Source organism: Alligator sinensis, unplaced genomic scaffold, assembly GCF_000455745.1.
Source record: "Alligator sinensis unplaced genomic scaffold, ASM45574v1 scaffold100_1, whole genome shotgun sequence".
In the NCBI taxonomy this organism is placed as follows: domain Eukaryota; kingdom Metazoa; phylum Chordata; order Crocodylia; family Alligatoridae; genus Alligator; species Alligator sinensis.
This window is the reverse complement of record NW_005842193.1, coordinates 1,572,368-1,596,387: the sequence shown is the minus strand read 5'-3', so window position 1 is coordinate 1,596,387 and position 24,020 is coordinate 1,572,368. Positions and strand designations below refer to the sequence as shown.

General features: G+C 43.1%; 1 protein-coding gene across 1 annotated transcript in view; it reads left to right on the top strand.

Annotated features, from left to right (window-relative positions):
* The window catches only part of CDHR3 (cadherin related family member 3), a 72,713-nt gene extending 50,786 nt beyond the window's left edge, over window positions 1-21,927 (top strand). The window contains exons 15-21 of the mRNA XM_025207379.1: window positions 3,705-3,876; window positions 5,312-5,556; window positions 8,159-8,340; window positions 10,448-10,461; window positions 12,285-12,316; window positions 16,913-16,961; window positions 21,539-21,927. Of these exons, the coding sequence (XP_025063164.1) occupies window positions 3,705-3,876; window positions 5,312-5,556; window positions 8,159-8,340; window positions 10,448-10,461; window positions 12,285-12,316; window positions 16,913-16,961; window positions 21,539-21,927 (1,083 nt within the window). The remainder of the gene's footprint in view (window positions 1-3,704; window positions 3,877-5,311; window positions 5,557-8,158; window positions 8,341-10,447; window positions 10,462-12,284; window positions 12,317-16,912; window positions 16,962-21,538) is intronic.
* Window positions 21,928-24,020: the final 2,093 nt, after the last annotated feature.

The window sequence follows — 24,020 nt, the reverse complement described above, 5'->3', positions numbered from 1 at the left end:
TGCAAACTGTGCCCTGTATTGGTTGGAGTATCTCTGCTCTGCTACTGCCTCACATTAGATTTCACTAGTGTATTTTGGGGCTAAGTCAGTCAGTCAGCATGTGCATAATTGCTGAGCCATGCAATAGCATCCTCAGTGGCCACGTGCAGTTCCTGTAGTCCACCGCTGAACTTAGTCAATGGACAGTCATCGATGATATGCAACATGGCGTGTGCTTTGCCATTGCTAGTCTGGGTTGTCTCGAAGACCCCAACTGTGGAGGTTGGCCATGCACAGAAGCAGGTGCTCTCCATTCCAGTCAAGCATGTTGTGTGAAGGAAGCTGAGGGGAGGGTTTGCCTCTCTGCCTCTCATCTCCACACTGGGGAGGACTGACCTACAGAGCAGGGTTTCCTCTTCGCACAGATCAGGGCTTGAATTACTATTAAATGTGTTGGAATGGAGGACTAAAGGACAGTAGTGTCGGGGCTCAGCTGGGTGCCTGGGGCACAGGGGCAGCAGCGACTTCTCGCCCACCAAGTTGGTACCTGAGGCAATTATCTTATTTGTCCTATCCTAGTTACATCACTGCTAGAAGGGGTCTCCTGGGTCACTGAGTCCCATCCCGTGTGTTCAGTACCACCCATGTGTACAAAGGGGTTCACAGAAATGGCCCCTTTCACACATCCCAGCCTTTAGGGGGAAAAACCCTATAATGTGCCATAGATAAAGAGCAGGAGAAACAAGTGCCACCACCAACAGCAGATCTAGGATTTTGGAAAGGGGAATGGTTTGGCCTCCCAGGCTAGCAGGATTGACAGGCTGTCCACCTGGCTTGGGAAGAGGGGCCAGGTAGCCCAGCTCTGGCAGGGCTGGGCCCTCAGCTGCTGTAGGTGGCAGGAAGCAAAGAGTGCCGTATTTTCGTGCATATAGCCCACCCATGGGTATAAGCCGCACCCACGTATAACCCGTGGAAAATGGTATTTTTGTAAATTAGTCCGTGTATACGCCACAGCCGAGTATTCCCCACAGTCGCATATACATGGGGAGGTGGCACAGTCTGGCCCGCCCTGGCCCCGGCCCCCGCGGCAGCGGTGGCACGGCCCAACCTTCCTAGGCCCAGCGGGGAGGTGGTGCAGCCCGCCCCAGCCCCCGCTGCAGCAGTGACACAGCCTCGCCTTCCCAGGCCCAGCGGGGAGGCGGCACAGCCCGCCCTGGCCCCCGTGGCAGCAGCAGCAGCGCAGCCCAGACCACCCCGGCCCCCATGGCTGTGGCGGCTCAGACCGGGACTGGGCCCAGTGGGGAAAAAAAGGTGCGTTGATAGCCCACACCCTCATATAGCCCACACCCATCCATTTTTTTTTGTAAAATCACTTATACCCCATGGAATATATGCACAAAAATATGGTAATTGAAGGGGGATATAACCACCCTCCCCGCAGCCTGGATGTGTCCCTAGCCACTAATAACTCATCACTGTAATTATAGGGAGTTCTTTTCCTAGGAAGAGAACCAGACTCTGCACTTCAGAGGAAGGCAACTCCCTCACCCCTTTCCCACAGACCTTGCCAATCTGACAGAAAGAAAAATTATTTCCCAACAGGAAATCTAGGGATTGTTTGGCTTCAAGTAAGTGAGCAAGACTCACCAGCCAGACATTCAAGAGGTTTCTAAGAACTGTTACAAGCCCAGCTGCCCACCTCTAGTCATGGTCACTGTATTGTGCTTCAGAGGGAGTGAAAAAAATATCACAGGAGCCAAATAATGTGTTCAGGGAGGGAGAGTGGGAGAATTTCCTGATGCTCTACAGAAAGACGGCAGTATGGGATTACAGGACAGCACCCACATATGAAAGCCATCCACACAGAAATTTGAGTCTCTCTTCATCGCTTGAAGGGAACACCTGATGCTCAAAACCCCATGTCACAGGCTCTAATTACTACTTTATCCTATGACATTATTCCTTTCAGCAATTTATTAAGCTTCATCTTGAATAATTCAGGCTCTTTGCCTCCATTACTTTTTTGGAAGACCATTCCAAAACTTCACTCTTCTAATGGTTAGAGATCTTTTAATTTGCAGGATAAATTTGTTTGTGACCAGTTTGTAACCAATTAATCTTGAACTTACTTTGCCCTTAAGTTAAATCCTAGGGGTGTGTGAAGCGGGCACTATTCAATTCAGATTTGTATTCGTTAATTCAGATCACTCCCTGATTCGAGTCAGCTGAATCTGAAGATTCGATGCTGATTCAGAGAATCAGCGATTCGGACACAGACACAACTTTAAATATTTTTTCTATGTACCTCCAGGTACCAGGTACGGCTTGTGACTGCTGTGATGCTGAGGCGCATGGAGTGTCCCACAAGAGTGCAGGGGGGCGCGTCATGTGCTCAGCGGCAAACCCAGAAGTGGACCGAAAGTACTTCTGGTCCACTTCTGGGTCCACTGGGGGGGTATGCCTGGGGGCCATCCCGCACCCTCCTGGCTCAGCGATTGGCTGTGGGAGGACCCTTGGTCACCACCCGCAGACCCAGGACGCACCAGTCGCTGAGCCGGGGGAGCACAGAGGGGCCCCCCAGCGTGCTCCCTCGCAGACCCAGAAGTGGACTGGAAGTACTTCTGGTCCACTTCTGGGTCTGCTGCCGAGTGTGCTGGGGATCCCCCTGCACTTCTGTGGGATGCTCCATGCACCCCAGCATCGCAGCACTCAGCACACCTAGAGGTGTGCAGAAAAAACATTTAAAGCTGTCTCAATGTCTGAATCTCTTCAGAATCTCTCCGATTTGATTAGGAGAGATTAAAGGGTCCTCTGATTGAACTTGGATTCAGAGATTTGGCTGCATCTCTACTGAATCGAATTGGGGACGGAAGCTTCGCACAGCTCTATTAAATATCTCTTCTTCCTCCCTAATATTCACCCTATGATTGTATTTATAAAATGTTATCATAATTCTCTCTCAACCTTCATTTTGGTAAGCTAAACAAGCAAAACTTCTCTGATCGATCCTCCTAAGATAGGTTCTCTGTTCTCCTAATCATCATAATAGCTGGTCTGTGCACCTGTTCCCATTTAATTTTTTTCTAACATAGGAGAACAGGACTATATAGAATATTTTAAATGAGATCTTACCAATGCCTTGTACAGTGGCACTAAGGCTTCCTTGTTGTTTCTAAAGATCCATCACTTAATATACCATGGAATTATATAAGCCTTTTTTGGACACCACTTATAGTTATCTTCTGAATGACCAGCACATCCAGGTACCCCGCTTCTTCCATCACCTCCGATCTATGAGCCCCCACTGTGGGGAATGAATACTTCACAGTAGTCCTTGTGAAGTGCTTTGAAGCCCTTGTGTGACAGGTTATATGTATTAAGAGCAAAGTAGTACTATTATATTCCATTCTGACTATGCCATAATTTAAACATTTAAAAAACTCAGACACACCAGATACAAGAAACTGTAGTTTTAGCACATAATTCACCTTAAGAAACCTTTCCTTTGTTTCCAATATTTTCAAAGGACCATGAGTAAAAAAAAATTAGATGAAGGCCAACAATTTCAAGGTAGAAACTAGATGGGCTAGATCCATTAGTCTTCTTCAACTACTGTCAGCTCAAATGTGTGTAAAAGAACAAATCCCAACAGTTAGTAGGATTGGTAGTATTCTGTTACACCACCATGGAAGAATTCCAGTTCAGCAGCTGTTCTTTTCTTTCAGGTAACTGTCAATGTTCTTGAAGTGAATGATGAAAAACCAGTTTGTACACCCAATTCCTATTCACTTGCAGTTCCAGTAGACCTAGCTGTTGGAACCAATATTGAAGGTTTCAGTATATTGTGTCATGATCCTGATTCTAGTCCCAGATCTTTCCGTTATTTTATCAACTCAGGTACTGTACTTGTTTGATACTTGAATTTCATTATCATGTGCATTGGGAAAATTCTTAGGCATTGACATTCCCTTTTGATTTGATATGGGGAAAAAAAAGCAATATTTAACATTCTAACCTTTACAGTGGTTGTAGTTCAATTCTGTAGTGCCGAACACTTCAGAAATCATTAAAACATAGCTGGATATCCTGCTTCCATTTAAATTAATGGTAAAATTCACACTGGTTTCAGTTAAGCCAACCAGATTGCTACACCTGTCATTCATAGAGGCCAGGTCAAATTCTGCTTTCAGTGTTAGGCTAGAACAGTGGTGCTAAATATTTTAAAACACAAGGCAGCCCTTGGAAAATGCCATCTCTTAGCACTCACTTGTTTGTTGACTACAGAAAAATAATAGAGCTAGCTGCCTTCACCACCCCCTGCTGTGCAGGTCTTGGGACTCTGCGGGGAAGTGGGGGCCAGGGCTCTCCTCCATTTCTGGTGGAGTCCCGGGACCTGCAGTCAGGGAGCGGCAAAGGTAACCAGCTCCATCATATGGGACTTACTCTGGTGGCACGGAGCTGCACATGCACTGCAGAGAGCCCTGCGCGATTGAGGTGGGCAGGCCAGACCGCACTCCTTACCATGTGCAGCACTGGCCAGAGCTGCTTGCCACCAGGCAGCAGCACCTGCACTGGGCACTAGTGCCAGCCTGCTGCTGCTGCTGGTGAGGGCTGTGCACCATAAGAGGCATATGTGGGGGGGGTCTCCACAACCCCCCCCACTCTCCCTCACACCCTACCCACCTGAGCTCTGGTGGGCCAGATTTGCCTGGCGGGCAAATTTGCCTGGTGGCGGCAGATTGGTGGCAAATTTGTCTGGTGGGCCAGATGTGGCCTGGGGGCTGTATTTTGCCCCCCTCTGCTTTAAAATACACATAGGGGCTCAGAGCAATCCAGACTCTGAAAGGTATAAAGGTGGCTTAAAGACCTCTCCCCTGAGCTAGGAGCCCTGTGCTGTTGTTGTTAGAAGTGGTCCTCAGGAGCTCACCTAGAGTTGCAAACGCCAACTCATTTTGTTGCTGTGAGAGTCTCTTGCAATGGCCCCTAGCATTCCAGCTGAAAATCATCTGCCTCAGATGTGTGCTCAGTAGGGGCATTTGTTCCTCATTTATAGTTCTGTAGCTACAGTACATTTTATCCATGATAGTCCACACAATCAGCTTCTAGTAATTGGAGCCATGCCATAAAATGCTCCAGTGCTAAACTTACTAGAGCGTTCCATCCCTAACGGCAGTTTTTGAATGCAGTACTATAAAGCAAAATCATTGTGTAATTAATTAGTAACAAACTGCCAATGGAAATGACAAACACCCAGAAACAAGTGAATCAGTGGTTCTCTTTACCATATTTTGAATATGTGTCTTTACACAAGTATTTTTTCTTTTACTTCTAGGCAACATTAATAACCATTTCACTTTTTCACCAAGTGCTGGCTCCAACAGCTCTCGGTTGATTCTTGTATCCAGGTTTGACTATGAAAATGGTTTGGATACAACCTGGGCCTACAGCTTGCGCATCTACGTAACAGATGACAATTTGCTGTCCGGTAGTGACAGGGCAACAGTCCATGTTGAAACTGGAACAGTGACATTAAGCATCAAAGTTATCCCAAACCCAGCTACTCTCCTTCCTGCTACAGTAAGTGTACTGAGCTCCTCAATCTTCTACTGAAAGACTATTTGGAATTAAAAAATAAATAAATAACATTAAATCAGCTGAGGATATATGCACATAAAAGGGCACAAGAATTACTGAGGGTCTGGTCTTGGGCAAAGATAAATACTAACTTCAGTTGGAAACTGTGGGTAGTCAGTGTCTTATAGGCTTGGGTTCCAGGTGCAGTTGCATAATATTTATATTTTATTTTCAATTTTTTCAGCACAAAGGCATTCACTCATAAGGTCTGGGCACCTTGCCATTAAGGTCACCCCAATGCAAAAAATCACCCAGAGCAGCCTGACCCTTTGACAAAAATCAATCCATAAATCCAACAAAAAACCAATACCCTATCTGCATTCAACTCCACAGTCCATTTCCTCCCCACACCCACTCAAGCTTGAGCTACACAGCCTGTGATGTGGAGATCATCACAGTCTCATATGCAGAACATATGATGGAAAAGTTAAAGGCTTGGCAGCTGCATTAATAAGGAGAGAATAGGAATTCAACTTTGCATGAGACATTAATACCAATTTGTGCCTTTGGCAGAAACTGGTTTTTAATTCTCAGATACCTATTTCTTTGTCTGATTTGCACATCCTAGTGACAGGGCACCAACTCATGTGTTTGGAGATTAAAAACCTACTATCCACCAACCAGGAAAGAGTTCTCTGTCACTTGGGTCACCCAAATATTGTACCCAATGACTGGGTGTGCAGGAACTGAAGCTGTTCTAAACACCTCCAACAACCCTTAACCTGCCCTTCACTCAATGCCGGATTACTTTTTAAACACACAAAGGTGTAAGTACCAGGAATGTTAAGCACTGGATGGAACTTTGCTCATTGCAGTGTATTTGCATGGTCCACAGCTCAGCCACACTAAGAAATGTGATTTGTAGTCATGGTTTCTTCTGTACTCTAACCTTACTCCAAGACAGAGAGGACACTTATGCCACTGTTTGACTGGATGCTTCCCTCCTGCTATGCCACACCACCTTTCTTGGAGAGAGATGGGCGCCCCATGGTCTTCCCACTTTTTGCCCACCTTCTTAGTGGTATCAACACTTTATCTTCCTCATGTATCAGAATAGAGAGGTGGGGATATTGCAGATGGGGACAAAGGACAAAATATTTAGCCTTTAGTAAACCCATAAGTAAGGCAAACAGAAAGGCCCAAACCAGAACCCTGGAATGCCACACACACCACATCTGAAATTCTGAGAGCTTTGTTACATGGGCCAGAAATGCCTGGGTCCAAACTTCCCAACTGACTTCCATCTCCGTAAGCACACAAAGCACCCAGAAGTGAAAGGGTTATACAACCCCAGATGCACGCACACATGATCTGACACAAAACTACTGAAATGAGAAGTTAAGCTGCCTAACAGTATTTACTCTGTGCTCCTTCTCTACACACTGCCACGCTGACCATACAGGCCAGACTACATGCCACAACCTTCACTCTTGCCTCCTCAGGGATACCAGCCTACAAGCACCAGACCACCCCTCCAAGTCCCCTTTCACACACCACTTGCTCACTACCCTCTTCCAACACTCTTAGTCATAAATGCCTGGCATAGGAACTGGGTGAAGTACATGCTGGAAGGCTGGTGTCCAGGCACCCTTCAGAAAATGCCAGCTCTTAGTTTTCACTCATTTTTTGACTAAGGACAAAGAGTGATTCTTCTATTACAAAGAACACAGGAAGAGCACAATAGATCAGAATGTTTCTGACACTATGGATTCTTATTTGGGGTTTATCTTGACTCATACTTGCACACCTAACAGCACTAACATTGTGTGTTACCTGTGGTATCCTTGAAAGGATCTCATGGCATACCAGAGTGCTGCAGAACCTGGGTTAAGAATCACTGTTTTAAGACATCAAGCAGAGCTGGATAGCTATTAATCCTGGCAAATTATTGTACAGAGACCAATTAAAAATTATCATGCAAAATTAAATAAAATCGGAAATCTAAAGACCATAAAAACTAACACCGTGTGAAATTTCACTACCTGTAGAGAAAAGAACACAGATTTTTCCCCCACATTTAGCCGATTAAAAAATGCAAGCCTAACTAAAGAGCCGTTAACTCTTTAACAGTTGGCCAAATCAAAACTCACTCTGAATGCACATTAATTTTTGGGGAACTCAGAAACAGCTGTTAAATGATATGATTCAAGCTCATTTCTAGAGTAAAAATTTGAGAATTTCAGGTTTTACTTATTTTTATGCAATGACTTATTTTTATGACTGAATTCTTCTACATCCAACACCTTTAATAAAGGCAATTTCTTTTTTTACACTGACATTGAACTGCATGCAAGGGTAGTACTTTAAAACTTCCATATTTTGCTCTAGATTAGTAGTAGTGGTATCCAATATTTTTCCCTCTATTAAGATGCTGAGGTAGTATCTTCCATTTGTGTAAGGCAATCTAAATATTTTTAACAAAAGTATTGATATAACATCACTTTGTCACAATCAGAAATGTGTTTTTATACTACATGTCAGTGAAATGCCAAGTATGCAATATTTAAGAACCTTTTATATGTGTATCTATTTCTTATTTTAAAAGCCTGGTTTTACACTTCTGATCAGAAGAGAAAACACTTTTTCTGCATCAGCCTGGTATGTGCCCTTTGTCATTTGCCTTGGAAGCATGCTACTCCTTGGCGTTCTTGGGTACTTAACCTTTCTTCTGGCGAAGTATATCCGTACCAACTGCCCACCAAAACCCAAGGCAGATAAACACATGCTGTAAGTAATCCAATGATATTCTGCTAATACAATCATAAGACTCCTTGAGAAATGGAGTCAATTTTTTAAACTATTAAATACCTGTTACTGAAAAAGACAACATGGAGCTCAGAAAAGGCAATGGAATTTCTGCCTTTGACTATTTTACAGCAATATGGCATTTGCAGGAATAACTGCTGATGCCACCTGTAATAGCATTTTGATTCTTTAAAGAGATAAAAGTCAAAAGAAAATGAAATAGAAATTTTTCCTGGAGTCACATACAGTTTCATGCAGCAGCCATCAGTCTTTATAAGCCATGGGCCAAAACAAACCTAATTTCTGTTCAACATAAATCTGGGGTGTCAAATATACAGCCTGTGGGCTGGATCTGGCCCCTGGAGCCACTCTGGCTTGTTGAGCTACTGGAAGTTGGAGCATGGTGTGCTGAAGAATTTGAGGGCCCCAGGCCATGATGGACATGGCCATCAGTGGCAGGAGGGCAAGAAAGGGGTGAAACAGTCCTTACCCTGTAGCTGCTTGACCTGAGCGCTTGCCCAAACTCCTCCACTGCTGTCACCTTGTACTGGAGCAGCTGCCACATTTCTTGTGCCAGAGTCCCAGCTGCTGCCACTGTCACCACTTGCCTCGGGTTGGGACCACCACATACCCCAGTCTGCATCTAGCCAGCAAGGAGCCCTGTGATCTGGATTTGACCTGAGGCATGAGATGAATTTCACACACCTGACTTAAATGATAGGAGGGCCCAAAAGCACCAGTCAAGATTGAGGATCTCAAAGGACCTCATTAATATTGACACTGATCCTCAATTCCTGGCTCAGAAAAAAATGTGATAGATTCTAATGGCAGCTTTGTACAGGATGCAGACCGTTAAATTAATGCAAAGCTTCGTAAGAGTGGCACAGGGCTGGTCCATGAGTTGAAACAGGCCCACAGACCTCCCCCCACCACTTTCCCCCTTCCCCCCCCCAGCACTCCCTTCCCTATCCCTTTGCTGGATCCAGCACATGCTTAGCTGCTGTGTGGGGCACAGATCCCGGACTGGCCAGGGTGGGTGCTGCATGCAGCATGGGTTCCTGAGCAGGCACCGTGCATTGTGCAGTCCCAGAACAGCTGGCATGGGTGCCACATGTAGTGTGGATCCTGGACTGGCTAGAGTTGGCATTGTGTGCAGCACACATCCCAGGTCCTGTACACGAGGCTGGTCCACTGGTGTGTGGGTCAGCTCAGACTCAGGGGCAGCACTAGGGACTGATGACAGAGCTCCACAAGTCAGATCTTTGATATCTCTGGTTTAGAATGCCTGTCAGGCTCATTAGTTTATACAGACTGATATTTTATTTAGCATATGCATATGTTGAATTAAGAGTAGCTCTGCTTTGTGCTTAAAATTAAGTACTTGCATTATTGTTTTCAGGACCTGGGCTTAAATTTGTAAAGTATACCGAGATCATTTAGAATGAGAGACAATAACTATGACTATAAGCTATTATTCTACAAGTCTTTACAAGGAATTTAACAATTTGTGGTAGGAATGACAAATGACCATGTGGCATACAATCTAGAGATTATTGTTGTTATTTATTAATAGGTGCTAATAATTTAGTGGGAGTCAGGCTCTCACACTGAATAGAAATCTTGGTGTTTTGAAACTACACTTTAAACCGTCCCAGTATTTGAAAAGGTGTTATCTCAGCGCAGAAAATTCAAAACTTGACCTGCCTTAAAGGCTAGAATTGAAAGAGGGGGCTAGTTTTTTAAACATAATGACTTTTGGAGGAGTAATCAGTCCTTAAAATCAAAGACTGTAAGTGTACATAAAGGTATACATAAATAAGATTACAAAAATATGGCCACAGGGGGTGGGGGACAGGAACAATATTTAGGACTGTTTCACAGCTTCTGGAACCTTAATAGAAAATGCTGGGGCTCAGTAAAAGCAAACTTGGCAAAACTAAACTAACCAAAACACAGGGAAATATTCCCTGTATGCCACGTGTAAAATAACAGAGTTCTTGGGCCTAGAACCGCAACATGGGTTTTTTATGAACATATAAAAGATGTTGCAATAATTAACAATGTTGATAATTTCTACTTTTCATTTCAGGACAAAAACCCCAGGTATGCATCTATTTTCTTCACTTTTACCACTTCTTAAAAACAACTTCTCCTTATTCATCAGAGTGAAATTTAGCATTCCATTTTCAGACATGTAATGTCTTGGGCTCAACGTAAGAGTACCCAGATGGACTTCTGTTTTGTGTGGTATAGGACACCATATGAGATGACCTAATAATTCTTTTTAAACTTAAAAATCTATCAAGTCACTTGGAAAAAAATCAGGCCTGGCATCCCACAGTACTCTGGCATGGCTGCCTATACACGAGCAGGGAGGCTGCTCTGACATGCTGTAATTCCAGTGCATTGGAGCAGACTCGATTAATCGAGGCAATTACCATGCTCCAGCAACCTCCCATGTCTCACATACCAGCATCCCTGCACTTCAAAATGTCCGCAGGAGTGCTTTATCTAAAGCTCATGGAACGAGCTTTAGATAAAGATCCCCTGCTGCCATTTTGAAGCGTGGGGCTGCTGATACATGAGACGCCCCAGGTGCTTTAATTAGAGTGGCTCTCAGAGCCGCTCTGATTAAGCACCCCTCTCCCCTCTACTCCCAGAGCACGTGCATAAAAAAAACCATCTCAAATGTTTTGAGTCAGCCTTTTCCATATCTTTTATCTTGTTAGTTTTCTTTAGTGCGTATAGTTTGCATGGACTCATTTGGGTCCAATTTTTAGGTCCTGCCCCCACATGACCAAGAAATTGCAATTTGGAAGATCAGGATTTTCAGAACTAACTAGTTATTTGGGGAACCCAACTTGAGGAATTTTACAGTGAAGTGATTTCCAGAGGTTGGTGCTTGGCACTGTCTCAAATAATCAGGTGCCCAAAACTGAGGCTGTGAAGACCCTTAGAAGGAATCACTCAGGTTCATGCTTATCTCTAACAATAGTACATTTTAACCCATTACATGATGTACAACAAGGACCACTGATAGCTGGAGATGCTGTTTTATCAAAAAGGGGAATTAAATATGCCCCCCAGAGTGTGAATGAAAGGATGCTAAAGAAACAGATGAGATCTCATCTCCAGATCCTTGCTGTAGCACAGTTCATGGTACTGCTGCATTAAACATGCCAATGTGGCCTGAGTGAATAACGGGAAAAACGTATCTACAAATATATGCTTTGCTCTTGGATATGAATTTTGACAGGGTTTGCAGCACTTTTCCCATTTTGTCTTCCATTAACTTCAAATGCACAAGCTTGACAAGTAAAGGGTTTGGACAAAGCTGCATTTGGCGTTTGAAAATTCCTTCAGAGTACAATTCACTTTCTGACAAAAGGGCTAGCACAAGGCCATGGAGCAACTCCTGGCTCAGAATATGGCTTGAGTGGCAGTTAATTAGTGCACAGCCTGAGTGATTACTGTCTGTAGAAAGGCAAATTTCACTCTCCACAGCAAATTTAATGGTAAAACTTCACATTTAAATGACCTACAAGTGAAGAATTTTGCGCACAAAAATAAAAAAAAAAAATGGGCAAAACATTCAGAATAAGGAACACATTTGAATTTGTGAGCCCTCTACTACAGTTTATGGAAAGGGAAGCTTGTTGAGGAAATTCTTTGCTGCAAATTATTCGTTTATGTCTCTTCAAGGAGAAGCTTTGCAGGAGTGACTAGCAACTTTGTGGTTCCTAAACTGAAATATCTTACAGGGTTTTTTTTCCCAAAAAATTGCTAAGCACTTGTCCTTTGGAAATCAGACCCCTTTAAAATGTCTCTAGAGTTGGGAAGCTAGAATCAATAATCCCTTTTGAAGAACTGGGTCTTAATATTGCTGAGAATCAGATTGCTTAGAATTTGTATTTTCTTTCCTACAGAAAAAAAGAATCCCAAGAAAGAAATTGTATTGGTAAGTGCTACAGCTAACAAAAATAAAAGAAAGCTTTTTGCCCGCATCAGGCTTACAATGTGGGCATAGGACCAGAGCCGACTCTAGGGGTGTGGGGGGGAGGATGGCGAGCAGGTGGGACATGGCGGTGGGGGTGGGGAGGGGGGGAGGATGGCAAGTGGCTGGAGCGCAAAGTGGTGGTGCCCTTGCCAGGGCCTGTACAGCACTGTCTGCAGGGCCCCCCAAAGCACAGGCCCTGGGGAGGTCACCCCAATTTGCACCCCCCTCCCCTCAAGAAACGGCTCTGATGGGACCTATGGAAATTTGATATGGTCAGGAATGATCTACATGTAGCTATGTCTATACTATACTTCTGGGCTTTCCTAGTTGCTGCATGGGAGTGGGAAGGATTTCTTCCCCCACTCCCCCGCTTCTGTTGCTACATGTGTCTGGGGATTTTTTTTTTGCCTTCCTTAGAAGCATTACGAGATGGTTGCAGCCCAGCCTGGGAATTTTGACTGGGATGTACCAGTGGTCCTGCTAGGACTAAAACCAGGAGGTTCCTGGCTACAGGGTCTTGTCTGTCCACTCAGGGTCAGACTGATCACTGTATTTGGGGTCAGGAAGGAATTCTACCCCTTGGTTAGATTAGTACAAACTGTAGGAGTTTTGCCTTCTGTAGCATGGGGCATGGCCCTCTTCCTTGGATCTCTTGAGCATATTTAAACAACCCTTGCAGAAACAAGACATTGGTCACTGTTGTCCTCCCCCTTCCGCCCCCTCCTCCACTTTACCTGTGGCAGGTTAGGGTGCTATGCCTTGTGGCTGTTTGACAGGGTTGCCCATGTAGTTTTAGTGGTAGGTTAGTCAAGGATTTGCTTGGAATGATTTGGGTATGGATGATCCTGCCTACAGTGGACTTTGGGTGCAGTGGTACAGTTCCACTCCTCTTTGATTCCTGCTCTACCCAGACTTTAAAACCAATTGCCTGGGAAGAGCAGCAGTATTTCAATTCAGGCAGTGCTGAGAGAGTAAATTGACTTAATGGCTCATTGTCACCTTCCTGACTCCTTCTAGTCTCTCTTCACTCCACAGCTGTTAATGACTCTCTATCCTTGTAAATGGTCTTGATGTTCCAATATTCAAACTATCCTTTCTTCTACAACTTTGCTGTCTGTTAACCATTCCTGGTGATGTCTCTCTTTTATTTCAAAGCCCTGCAAAGTGTTTTAAGCTCTAACTAAAAACCTTTACTCAAGTGTGGTAATATTAATTTAGGTGTAGAAATGACTGATAGTGAAGTATTGGAGGCACTGCCAAAATGCTCCAAAGAGACTAGATTTTGTTTTATGAATCTGAATAAGAGATGTACATCTTACTATGATGACTCCAGAACTAATGACAGAATATCTTTTCACTATTTTGGCTACCTTTTGCCTATTTTGTTGTGCTTTTTAAATTTTATATATAATCTAGCAAATCAATACACATTCCAAGAGTTATATTTGTTTTTGCTTTGATCTTAAACCGAATAATATATTGCTAGCCCCATAGCACATTAATAAAACATCTAGGCCAGGGGCAGGCAATTATTTTGGGCAGAGGGCCGCTTACTGAGTTTTGGCAAGCCATCAAGGGCAGCTCAGGGGCCCGGTGGGCCAGATACACTGGCCTGTATCCGGCCCATGGGCCTCATTTTGCCCACCCTGATCTAGGGTGCTTACAGATGTAAAAAACCCAAAACTGTTAGTTAGTTTGACCCGGCTTGCCCAGTGTCTATGTAGATTGCGTGCTTCAGTAGGGCTTTTTGGCAATTTTATCTAAAAGCTGATTGAATCAGCTTTAGATAAAGGCACTGAAAAGCTCTGCTGAAGCACCCAGTCTATACAGACACTGGGGAGCTGGGTCAAACTAACGTGTTTCCTCTTCCAGTAAAGCGTTATTTTTTCCCCCATGTTTGTCAGCATCTCTACTTTCTCTTTAACTGGAGAAAAACATGTATTGTGTTATATGTAATGATGTGCCACACCATCTGCACCCCAACTTTCTCTAAATCCTAGATCCACCCATGAGCCTTCTCCAGGCATAGGGTTGGATTAGATGACCTCCAGAGGTCCCTTCCAGCCCTACTTCTGTATGACTCTATGGGTGGTTATATACATGCTTTGGGAGTGTGTGTGTGTGTGTGGGGGGGGGGGGGGTGTTTTAATTAGAGCAGCTCTTAGAGCTGTTCTGATTGAAGTGCCCAGAGCATCTTGTGTATCAGTGTCCCTGCACTGAAAAATGGCAGTGGGGGCTCTTCATCTAAAACTTATTGAACGAGTTTAAGTTAAAGCACCCCTGGCACCATTTTTCAACATGGGGATGCTGATACACATGACACTGGAAGCTGCTGGAGCACAGTAATTACCACGCTCCAGCAGACTTGATTAATCGAGTCTACTCCGATGTGTGTAATTACAGCACATCAGAGCAGTGTCTCTGCTTGTGTATAGGCACCCTATGATTCTATAAACTAATACAAGAGGTTTCAAGGAAGAGCTCTTAGCAAGCTTGCTGCTGGACACAGTTTTTGTGCAAATCCAATGTTTCATAAATATTGAATGGTTCTATTTTTATAATGCACACATATCATTAGAGACACTAGTAGCTAGTGAATAAATAACCCATATGTGGTCCTAATCAGTCTTAGTCAGGTGATAAGAACTTAGTCTGACCAAGTCTGTAGGGCTGTTGTTAATATAATAGGAACACTCAATTGCTGACTGAGGTTGGAGTCCCATTGTCCTCAGTACTGATATGCATATGATGAGACAACTTCTTCCCTAAAGAGCTTTTAATATAAATAGATGAGACAGTCAAAGGACTAGAAGGGAAACTAAAGCACAGAGACCAATGACTTGATCAAGGTCAAACAACAGGTCAGTGATAAAGCTGGGACTCAAACCCAGGTCTTATAACCAGGCTCTATTCAATGAGCTAGGCAAACTGTTTTATCCCAGCAGCATGCTAAGCATTTTATAGAAACTGGATGAACACTAAGTGAAAGGCAAACCTTATTTTGACTTCAGTAGGGCCAATATTTCATGCACATCCCTGCCTGAAAGAATTTACAGTCCCTAGTGACAAGAAACAAGATGGAGTATAAAGCAGTGTCACTGAATGGTGACATATAAAAGATTGGATAGTTGTATGGTTTGTCATGGGGTTTTCTATTGTCTAGTTCAGTGATTCTCAACTAGGGTACCTTCAGATCCTTTCAAGGGTGCTGCATGATGTTAGCATTATTAGGTGTGCAAAACTGATTCACAAGATAAACTCATAGATTTCATGTAGTATTCAAATCATTCTGACCTGTTGTGATCCGAGCTTTTTTGCAACAGAAGAACTGCTCTATTATTTTTGTGTAGTAAAAAAGAATGAAAACGAAGTCCTGGCATTTTCTGAGGTGTGCCTCAAGTCTAAAAACCACTGGTCTAGTTTGTTATGACTGATGTGAAAAGAGGATGGAGGGAAAAGTCATTTTAGGAAAATTGTGATTTGATGAAGGTTTGGCAGAAGAAAGGGAAAGAACTGAGATGAAGTAAAATCAGGGTTCTTACATAGGAATGCTGAAACACTCACTGCAGTGTGACTTATTAAGTCTTTCATAAATGTGGCTCAACATGTGATGTTAGAGCCTGAGAAAGCACGGACTAAACATCAGGAATAACGGACAAGATACTGTTGTTAGGACTGGTCAAACATTTTTCATCAAAATTGTTCTTTGATGGAATACAGTATTTTTGACTAAATATTCCCCCCCCCCCCCCCCCCCCCCCCCCCATCTGTTTTCAGGAAGAATTTTAACTTTTAAATTAAAAAGAACAAAAAAACACAAACACCTTGACCCCTCCAGAATTTGGGTCCCAAACTGATTTTTTTTCTGGTCATAAATGCTGTCATAATGTCTCATGGGAGCTATAATTTAACTGCAGTGTGTCCCTCGTCTCCTTTAAAAATCTAGGCTCACCTCCCATCTCTCTACACCAAGAGAATCAGTTCAGGGTCAGAAAGGAGACTATTTGAAGGCTAAGCATGAGGAGGATAACAAAGGACCCATTTTCTCTTTTAAACTAAGTGCAACTCCCTTGATTTCAGTAAAAGTTGCCCCTGACCAGCACAAATTTAATGCAGAGGAGAAGAAGGCTCTAAATCTTTTGGTTCTGGCAAGGCCCAATTAATTTAGTTGGAGAGTGATTTGTTATTCCCAAACACAGGCACCTTCTTTTTTCTCAGTGATAAAAATGGTGTGTGAAAACCCTTTCACTATATTGCTCGCATTCCCTCAGCGCTTTTGATAGGAATTCCCAAACTATTTCTGTAGTGAAGATAACCCTTCTAGTAGTTATGCATTTGGAGTCATTCAGCATGTCAGACCCAATTAATTCTTCATTTTCTTCAGTAGCCACAATGGTTTTTGTTGCCTGTTCTGCTTAAAATTAGCCTACAAGAATACAACATGTAGATCACATCAATCTGTTTCAGTCCATATAGGTCAGAATTTCCAAGTCACTGCTTCTTTTCCTTGCCTATCTAATTCATAGGCTGGATTTCATGTTTGTCTGTCTTTTGTAGGAAATGACCAAGTTAAACACCGTCTTCGATGGAGAAGCAAGAGACCCAGGTAAGAGAAAAATTAAACTGTAGTACTAGTGTCTGGCTCAAAATAAACTAGGCTAGTGAAATAAAATATGGGGAGACATTTGCTTTTCATATTTAAAAGATTGCTTTTTTCCAAGAAAAATAGGAGTTATGCTTCATAGATAATGAACACCAAGACATTTTAAATGAAAGAATACATTTAAAACTCTTGAAGACACTTAATAAATAGTTGGTTTATACATGATGGGCAAGTCCTGTTTCCTGAGCAAGCTGGAATACATTAATTGAGCGCAGGGATGCAAGGCACTGGGGTAGAAAGGACACCCTTTCTCCAGGGTGTGGGGGGAGTTGGCCTGCTCCATGCCATAGGCTCCACTATACTGTTAGGTCCGCAGCAATCCTTGCAGTTGTTGGACAACTATCACACAGGCTGGAAAATGGCTTATAAATTAATATTACAACAGAGCACTTCAACTTCAAAACCTCGCTTTGAAAGCACAATGGGTGCTTCCTCCTGCACAGTTGTCCTGTAGTCTGCCTTCCCCTCTTGCTTCAAAAATTCACAGATACCATTGCACCCAAGGCCCTAAGAATCCTGGCAGAAAATAGGCAGAATATTCTTCTGAATACTTACTAGGGCTGTGCAAAGCTTTGGTCACTGATTCGATTTGGAGGAGATTTGGCCCAATTCAGCTGGCGAATCTCTGAATCCAAATCGAATCAGGAAACCCATTAATCTCTCCGAATCAAAATTGGAAGGCTCCAATTTGACTCGGAGAGTTTCGATGATTCGGCCATAAACACAATTTTATATGTTTTTTCTACATACCTGAAGGTACCAGGCATGGCTTGTAAATGCGGAGATGGATGGAGTGTCCCATGGGAATGTGGGGGGGGGGGGGGGAGGGAGGGGTCCCCCGTGTGCTCGGCAGTGGACCTGGAAGTGGACCAGAAGTACTTCCATTGCACTTCGCTGACCGCATGGGGAGCTCCCCCCACGCTCCTGTGGGATGCTTCATCTGCCCCACCATCTCAACGTTCATGAGCTGCGCCTGGTACCTTGAGGTACATAGAAAAAACATATAAAGCCATGTCTATGGCCAAATCACTGATTCTCCAAATCAGAATCGAATTGAGCCAGAGATCCGAATCAGCGAATCGAATCACTGTCCCCCGAATTGGCCTGAATTTGAATCGAATACGGCCCTCTTCGCACACCCCTACACTGTTGTGTCAGCTACTGACTGTGTAACACTGGGAAGCAGGCACCTAGTAGGCAGGCTGCTTCTCCAAAACACATAGGTCAAGCAGGAAGAGGGGCACAATTACAAGCCACAGAATGAACCAAGATTTGTAGTGCTTGGTTCTTTGCCAAAAAGAGTGGCTATGATGGCATTTATGACTTAATGTTCAGAAAGCCTGGAAGTACTTGCATTCAAATGCAAAAAACTCTAGAGGCAACAGCATAGAAAGGTTTGTTAGCAGAAAGGATGGAAGGGCATCTGCAGAGGGTGACAGTCACAAAACATGAGTCTGAAATGTATCCTAAAGAAGGAAGATGGACACTAGCTGTGTAATTAGCTTATTCACAAGACTTCTTAAGAAATGTAGGCCAATTTTGTTATTTTTTTCAAAACCTCCTGCTACTCGTAAAGACAGCTTGCAGCCTTGAGATACAAGATCTGCATCCTCAGTGTAGTTGTCTTTAAAAATCTTACCAGTGGAAATTTCTGGGGGCACTATTGGAGTACTGCTATATGATGTTTGGCTGGACACTGTATACACTTTTTCCTTCAGCTCTCCTGCCAGTACCAAATCTTAGGAACAGAAAGATGCTTGGGTTGAGGAGCAGACTATAGCCATGGAGCTCAGTAACCTGAAACCCAATCCAAATCATGCCATGATGTGTCATTTGTCATGCATGACAGATGTTAAGCTGCAACACAGCACTATCTGCAGAGAAGCGTGGTGTGCCCTAGCTGATTAGTCCCCAAAGTTTTGGAGGATCAAGAGGGTTGGGTGTATGGAGCAGAACTGGCCAAGAGATGTGGGGAATCACCTTCCAAGCCAGGGGACAGTTGGCTACACTCTGCTATTTAGCATAAAGTAGATCTCCCTGAAGATGTGCTCCTTGAGCTGACATCAACACATGGTGACAGTATCATATTATGTCTACAAGAACTGCATTCATGCAAGTTCAGTTCAGCAGACAAGAAGCTGGTACAGGCATCCTCCAAACTCCATTCAAGCACTATTTAAACCTTGCACAAGAGGGTATATAAGGATCCAAATTCAGAAGTTAGTGCCCTTTGCAGTAACCTTTTGTGCTGGTGGGTACATTTGGGGCTATTAGACATTCCTTTATCTTTACACTCTAAAGTACCTCATCTGTAAGCAGCCATAAAAATAATGTGAGAAGAGGTTCAATTTTATCCTTAATTGCCCAAATTACATTAATGTGTCAGAATCCATTAATTCTGATATAAACTTTAGTATATAACCTTCATTTTCTCTACCTCCATTCCTTAAAAGTCCTTTTTGTCTCACAGTATCCAGTAAAAATAATGGTTAATTATAGGAGGTGCCCCTATGTCTCCTGGTTCCTGTTCACTTACCAAGTAAGGAGAATTTAGACCTTGAGGTAATCACACTGGAAACAAAGCAAATTCCTATTTATCTGTGGGTAGTAAATGAGCTGAAGTAGCAGATAACCTATTTCCAATGTGTAAGTTAAACATTTCTATTACACAGTCTTAGAGGGTACAAGTACTTTCTAACAAAGTAATCCAGGATTGGGTGCTAATGGACCAAGAATGTGAGAGTACAATATACATGACTATGGCTGTATATACATGGCAAACTTACCAAGGCTGGGAATCGCACCCGCAGGCATGCTGCACTCCTCCAGCTGGGCTGCCTGCAAATGGGAAGTAGTGTACTTGGTGTTGCAGGCAGGATGAGTGGCACTGTCACTCAGCATTGCAAATTAGCGCCTCTGACATGCTGTACGTATGCAGCCACCATGCTTCCAGTTTAGAAGGTAGGCTTCAAGAAGCCACACAGTGTGCGTGAGTACGCTGTTGTTGGGAACGTTACCATAATTTACTGTACAGACACAGCCTATATTCACTTCATACATAAACAGAGCACATTATTTGGTTGGGTTAATAACCTGCCTTTCATTAGAACACAGAGAGCATCTTAGCAGAAAAGCACTTAGGTCAAATTTCAAATCGACAAATATAGATGAGATCCTTGGGGATACCAGTTCTCTGAGCAGCTACCATGATTCCAAAGGTACTGAGCTATGTCTACACTTCCACACCAGGTGATGATTCAAATAGGCTTCACTACCTTAAACTGGCCAAGTTGATTTGAAAATCTAAAGTGTATGCAGAATTTTTTCTAGTCTAGACAAGGAAAAAGGTTTGGATGAACCATAGGGCTGGTCTACATGAAAATATTTAGAACAGTATGGTGAGGTTGGTTAGGATGCTGATCTAGGCAGATCAGTATGAGCCTTAGTGTGGACACAATTACATAGAATCATAGAAAATTAGGGTTGGAAGGGACCTCAGAAGGTCATCTAGTCCAACCCCCTACTCAAAGCAGGACCATCCCCCAACTGTAACATCCCAGCCAAGGCTTTGTCTAGCTGGGTCTTAAAAACCTCTAAGGATGGAGATTCAGTGTCTCTGAGTAACTGGTTTCAGTGCTTTACAACCCTCCCAGTGGGCAAGTTCTTCCTAATATTTATCCTAAACTTCCCTTGCTACAACTTGAGACCATTGCTCCTTGTTCTGTCATCTGCCACCACTAAGAACAGTCAGGCTCCATCCTCTCTGGAACCCCCTTCAGGTAGTTAAAGGCTGCAAAACTGGACACAGCACTCCAGATGTGGTCTCACCAGTGCCAAATAGAGGGGAAAAAGCACTTCCCTCAGTCTGCTGGCAACTAATGCCAGCTCCTACTAATGCAGCCCAGTATGCTTTTAGTCTTCTTCACAACAAGAGCACACTGTTAACTCATATTCAGCATATTGTCCACTGTAATCCTCAGATCCTTTTCTGCAGAGCTGCTGCTTAGCGCCAGTCAGTGCCCCACCTGTACCTAAGTGTAGGACTTTGTTGTAGGACTTTGTACTTGTCCTTATTGAATCTTATGAGATTTCTTATGATCTAATCTTCCAAGTTGTCAAGGTCTCTTGCTGAGGCCCTATCCTCCAGCGTATCTACTACTCACTCCAGCTTGGTATTATCTGCAAACTTGTACTTTATAAAGTATACTTTTATAAAGATGCTTTACACTGATCACATTTATCCCTCTTCAAGAAAAGTTTTTCATGAAGATCATTTTTATGCTGGTAGCTCTGGATCCAAAACAGAGTCATTTTGGCACTTTAATAAGCCAATATCAAATAGCAAAACTTCCTCCTTTAGACAGTGCCTTAGGGGGTGGAGTTAGGCTTTCCAAATTAACCAGTTTCCTGGAGTTTTGGTGAAATTTACCCCTTGTTAATTTTGCACACTGATGAAATCCTCATCCTTTAGTCTGCTCTAAGGAGGAATGCTTTAACTGTTCTTCTTTTCCTTCTACCAGTCACTGGCAAAATGTATGAATTCAATTCAAAATCTGGGGCCCGGAGATGGAAAGATACAAAGGTGTTGACTGAGACAAAAATAACAGATCCAGTTGTACAGGTAATTTCAAGTGCCACAGCCAAAGGCGGGGAAGAGAAAGATGGAACAGGGACTCCAAGCAAAAAAGAGGCTGGGGTTGATGAGAAGGCACCAGAAGTGGAAAACATGGCAGCCAAGCCCACAGAAGGGATGACAGACACTTCTGGCCAGGGCAATCTGAAACTACAGGAGCCAAAAGAGAGAGCTTTAAGCAGGGGGTCACTCTTGACAGTCCCCCCACAAAGATCACCAGTCCTCTTTCCCAAAATATACCCCCCAATTGCCGCCAAAATCAGCCTTAAACAATGACCCGTGAGACTCTTTAGAGCCTCCCAACTGAATCCCAGTTAAGAAAACCTTTACCCTCAACTACATGGTTAATTCTCATGTTATTTACTATACTCATTTCTTACACTGAGAGACATTAAAGAGATGCTACTATGTAAATTAGACCCAGATATAGGAACATACTGTACCTGCCCTATGGAGATACATGCAACTGCAGGGGGATGGAAGGGTGTAATGTGTTTCCAGACCCAAACATACCTGCAGTCCTTCTGCTAAAGGCAGGTCTTGACTAGTGCTGCTTGTTACTGTCCATCCTGAAGAGGGGTGAGGGAGGAGGTGAGACCCACAGCTCAGAAGGAAGTACACGCTACACCACATTCAGAGGTGTCTCTACTTTGCTCTTAACATGGACCATTGCCTGAAAGGCACAACTGCACTCTTTGACAGCCGTAAAGGGAAGGAATTCATAGAATTTAAATATGAATAGGTTTTTATAAATTATAGTGGAAACAAGATGCGTCTTGATCTGAATCTTCTGTCATGATAGAGGCCTAAATGCAAGAGCCTCAAGCTCTTCTTAACACACAGGAGAAAGAGGAGCTGAAAGAACCAAGCTAGTGGCAAAAAGAAAAAACTGACAGCAGAAAGACCAGTTAGATTAAAAAAAAAAAAATCCAGTAAACTCGTCTGTTTTTTGGTAACAGTGAGGAATGCTTTCTTTGAATATGTTCTTCTTATCAAGATTACTTTCCAAAAATAATTACATCTATATTAAAGCGGATGCAGTGTTTGAATGGAAAAAAACCTGGTTTGTTATGATACTATAGGTCATTCTGTCCATTTACTTTGTTTTCATAATATTATCACTATCCGATTTGTTTCCTTTCTGTAGTTTCTCTAGGCCTTTTCTGTTTTGCAAAATAAAGCTAAAAATACTCAAAAGAAACTGATTTCACTATACATGTTGCAATAAGTACATGTGTAAGCATGTATGAAATGTATGCTGTATACCAGTGGTTCTCAACCTTTTTAGACTCAAGGCAACCCTTGTTAGACTTAAGAAACCCCTCATTAAACTCAAGGAACTCCTCAGAAAGTGCCAGCTTTTAGCTTTCACTCAGCTGTGTAGGGATGAAGCCATGTGCTTGAGGCAAAGAGGAAGCATTGAATTCCAGTTGCTGCCCAGATCATGATCATGCAGCTGCCAGCAGCAGCCCCCTTTTTTTTTTTTTTAAATACCCCTGCCTCCCTTCCCCAGTCAGTGCTTAGGGTGGTTGCCCCTATTTTCTCCCCACCCCATATTATACCACTGCTTTCACTTTTTTTGACTGTGGAAAAATAATGGAGCAATTCTTCTGTTGCAAAGGACTCAGAAAGACCACAGCAAATCAGAATGGTTTTGACCCTGTGGATTCCTATTCGGAATCTCTGGGTTTATCCTGTGAATCGTGTGTAGGTGTTAGCACCCCACGACACCTGTAAAAAAGGATCTCATAGCATCCTGGTTGAGAATACTAAATTTGTATATATAGTCCTGCTTATACAATACTAAAACAAGAAAAACATATTGCACAGTTGCAGGAAACAGCTTTGATTTAAAGAAAAAATATCTACAAATTATATGTTAATTTTCAAACATCCTCCGATTCTTTTCTTGAGTACATTTTTGTTTGGTGTCAAGGAAATTACTTCATTAGTTCAACCTCAACAGAGAATGGTTAGATTTAATTTTAGTGAAGATCCTAAGTTATAATTTTAGGATATCAGGTTCTAGCTTACTATATGGGCAGTGACCATATATCTGTTTCAGATTTGGCAATGCCAGTCTAATGTTCTAGGATTTCAGGGAAAAACATACAAGAATGGAATTGATTTCCCAGCAGTAGGACTTAATGGGGAGATGCACAGCAAATTCACTGGGGTCTGACAGGCTCTTTCTTGTAGTATTGCCATTGTATACAGATTCCAAGGAATAGGGAAGGGTTTCACTCAGGAACCATTTTCCTTACTAACATTAATTGCAACTGGAAAAGGAAGAAGCAGAGAGAAGTCCTTCAGTCATGACATTTCACTGAACAATTTAGTAACCCACTTTACCTGAACACAACATTAGA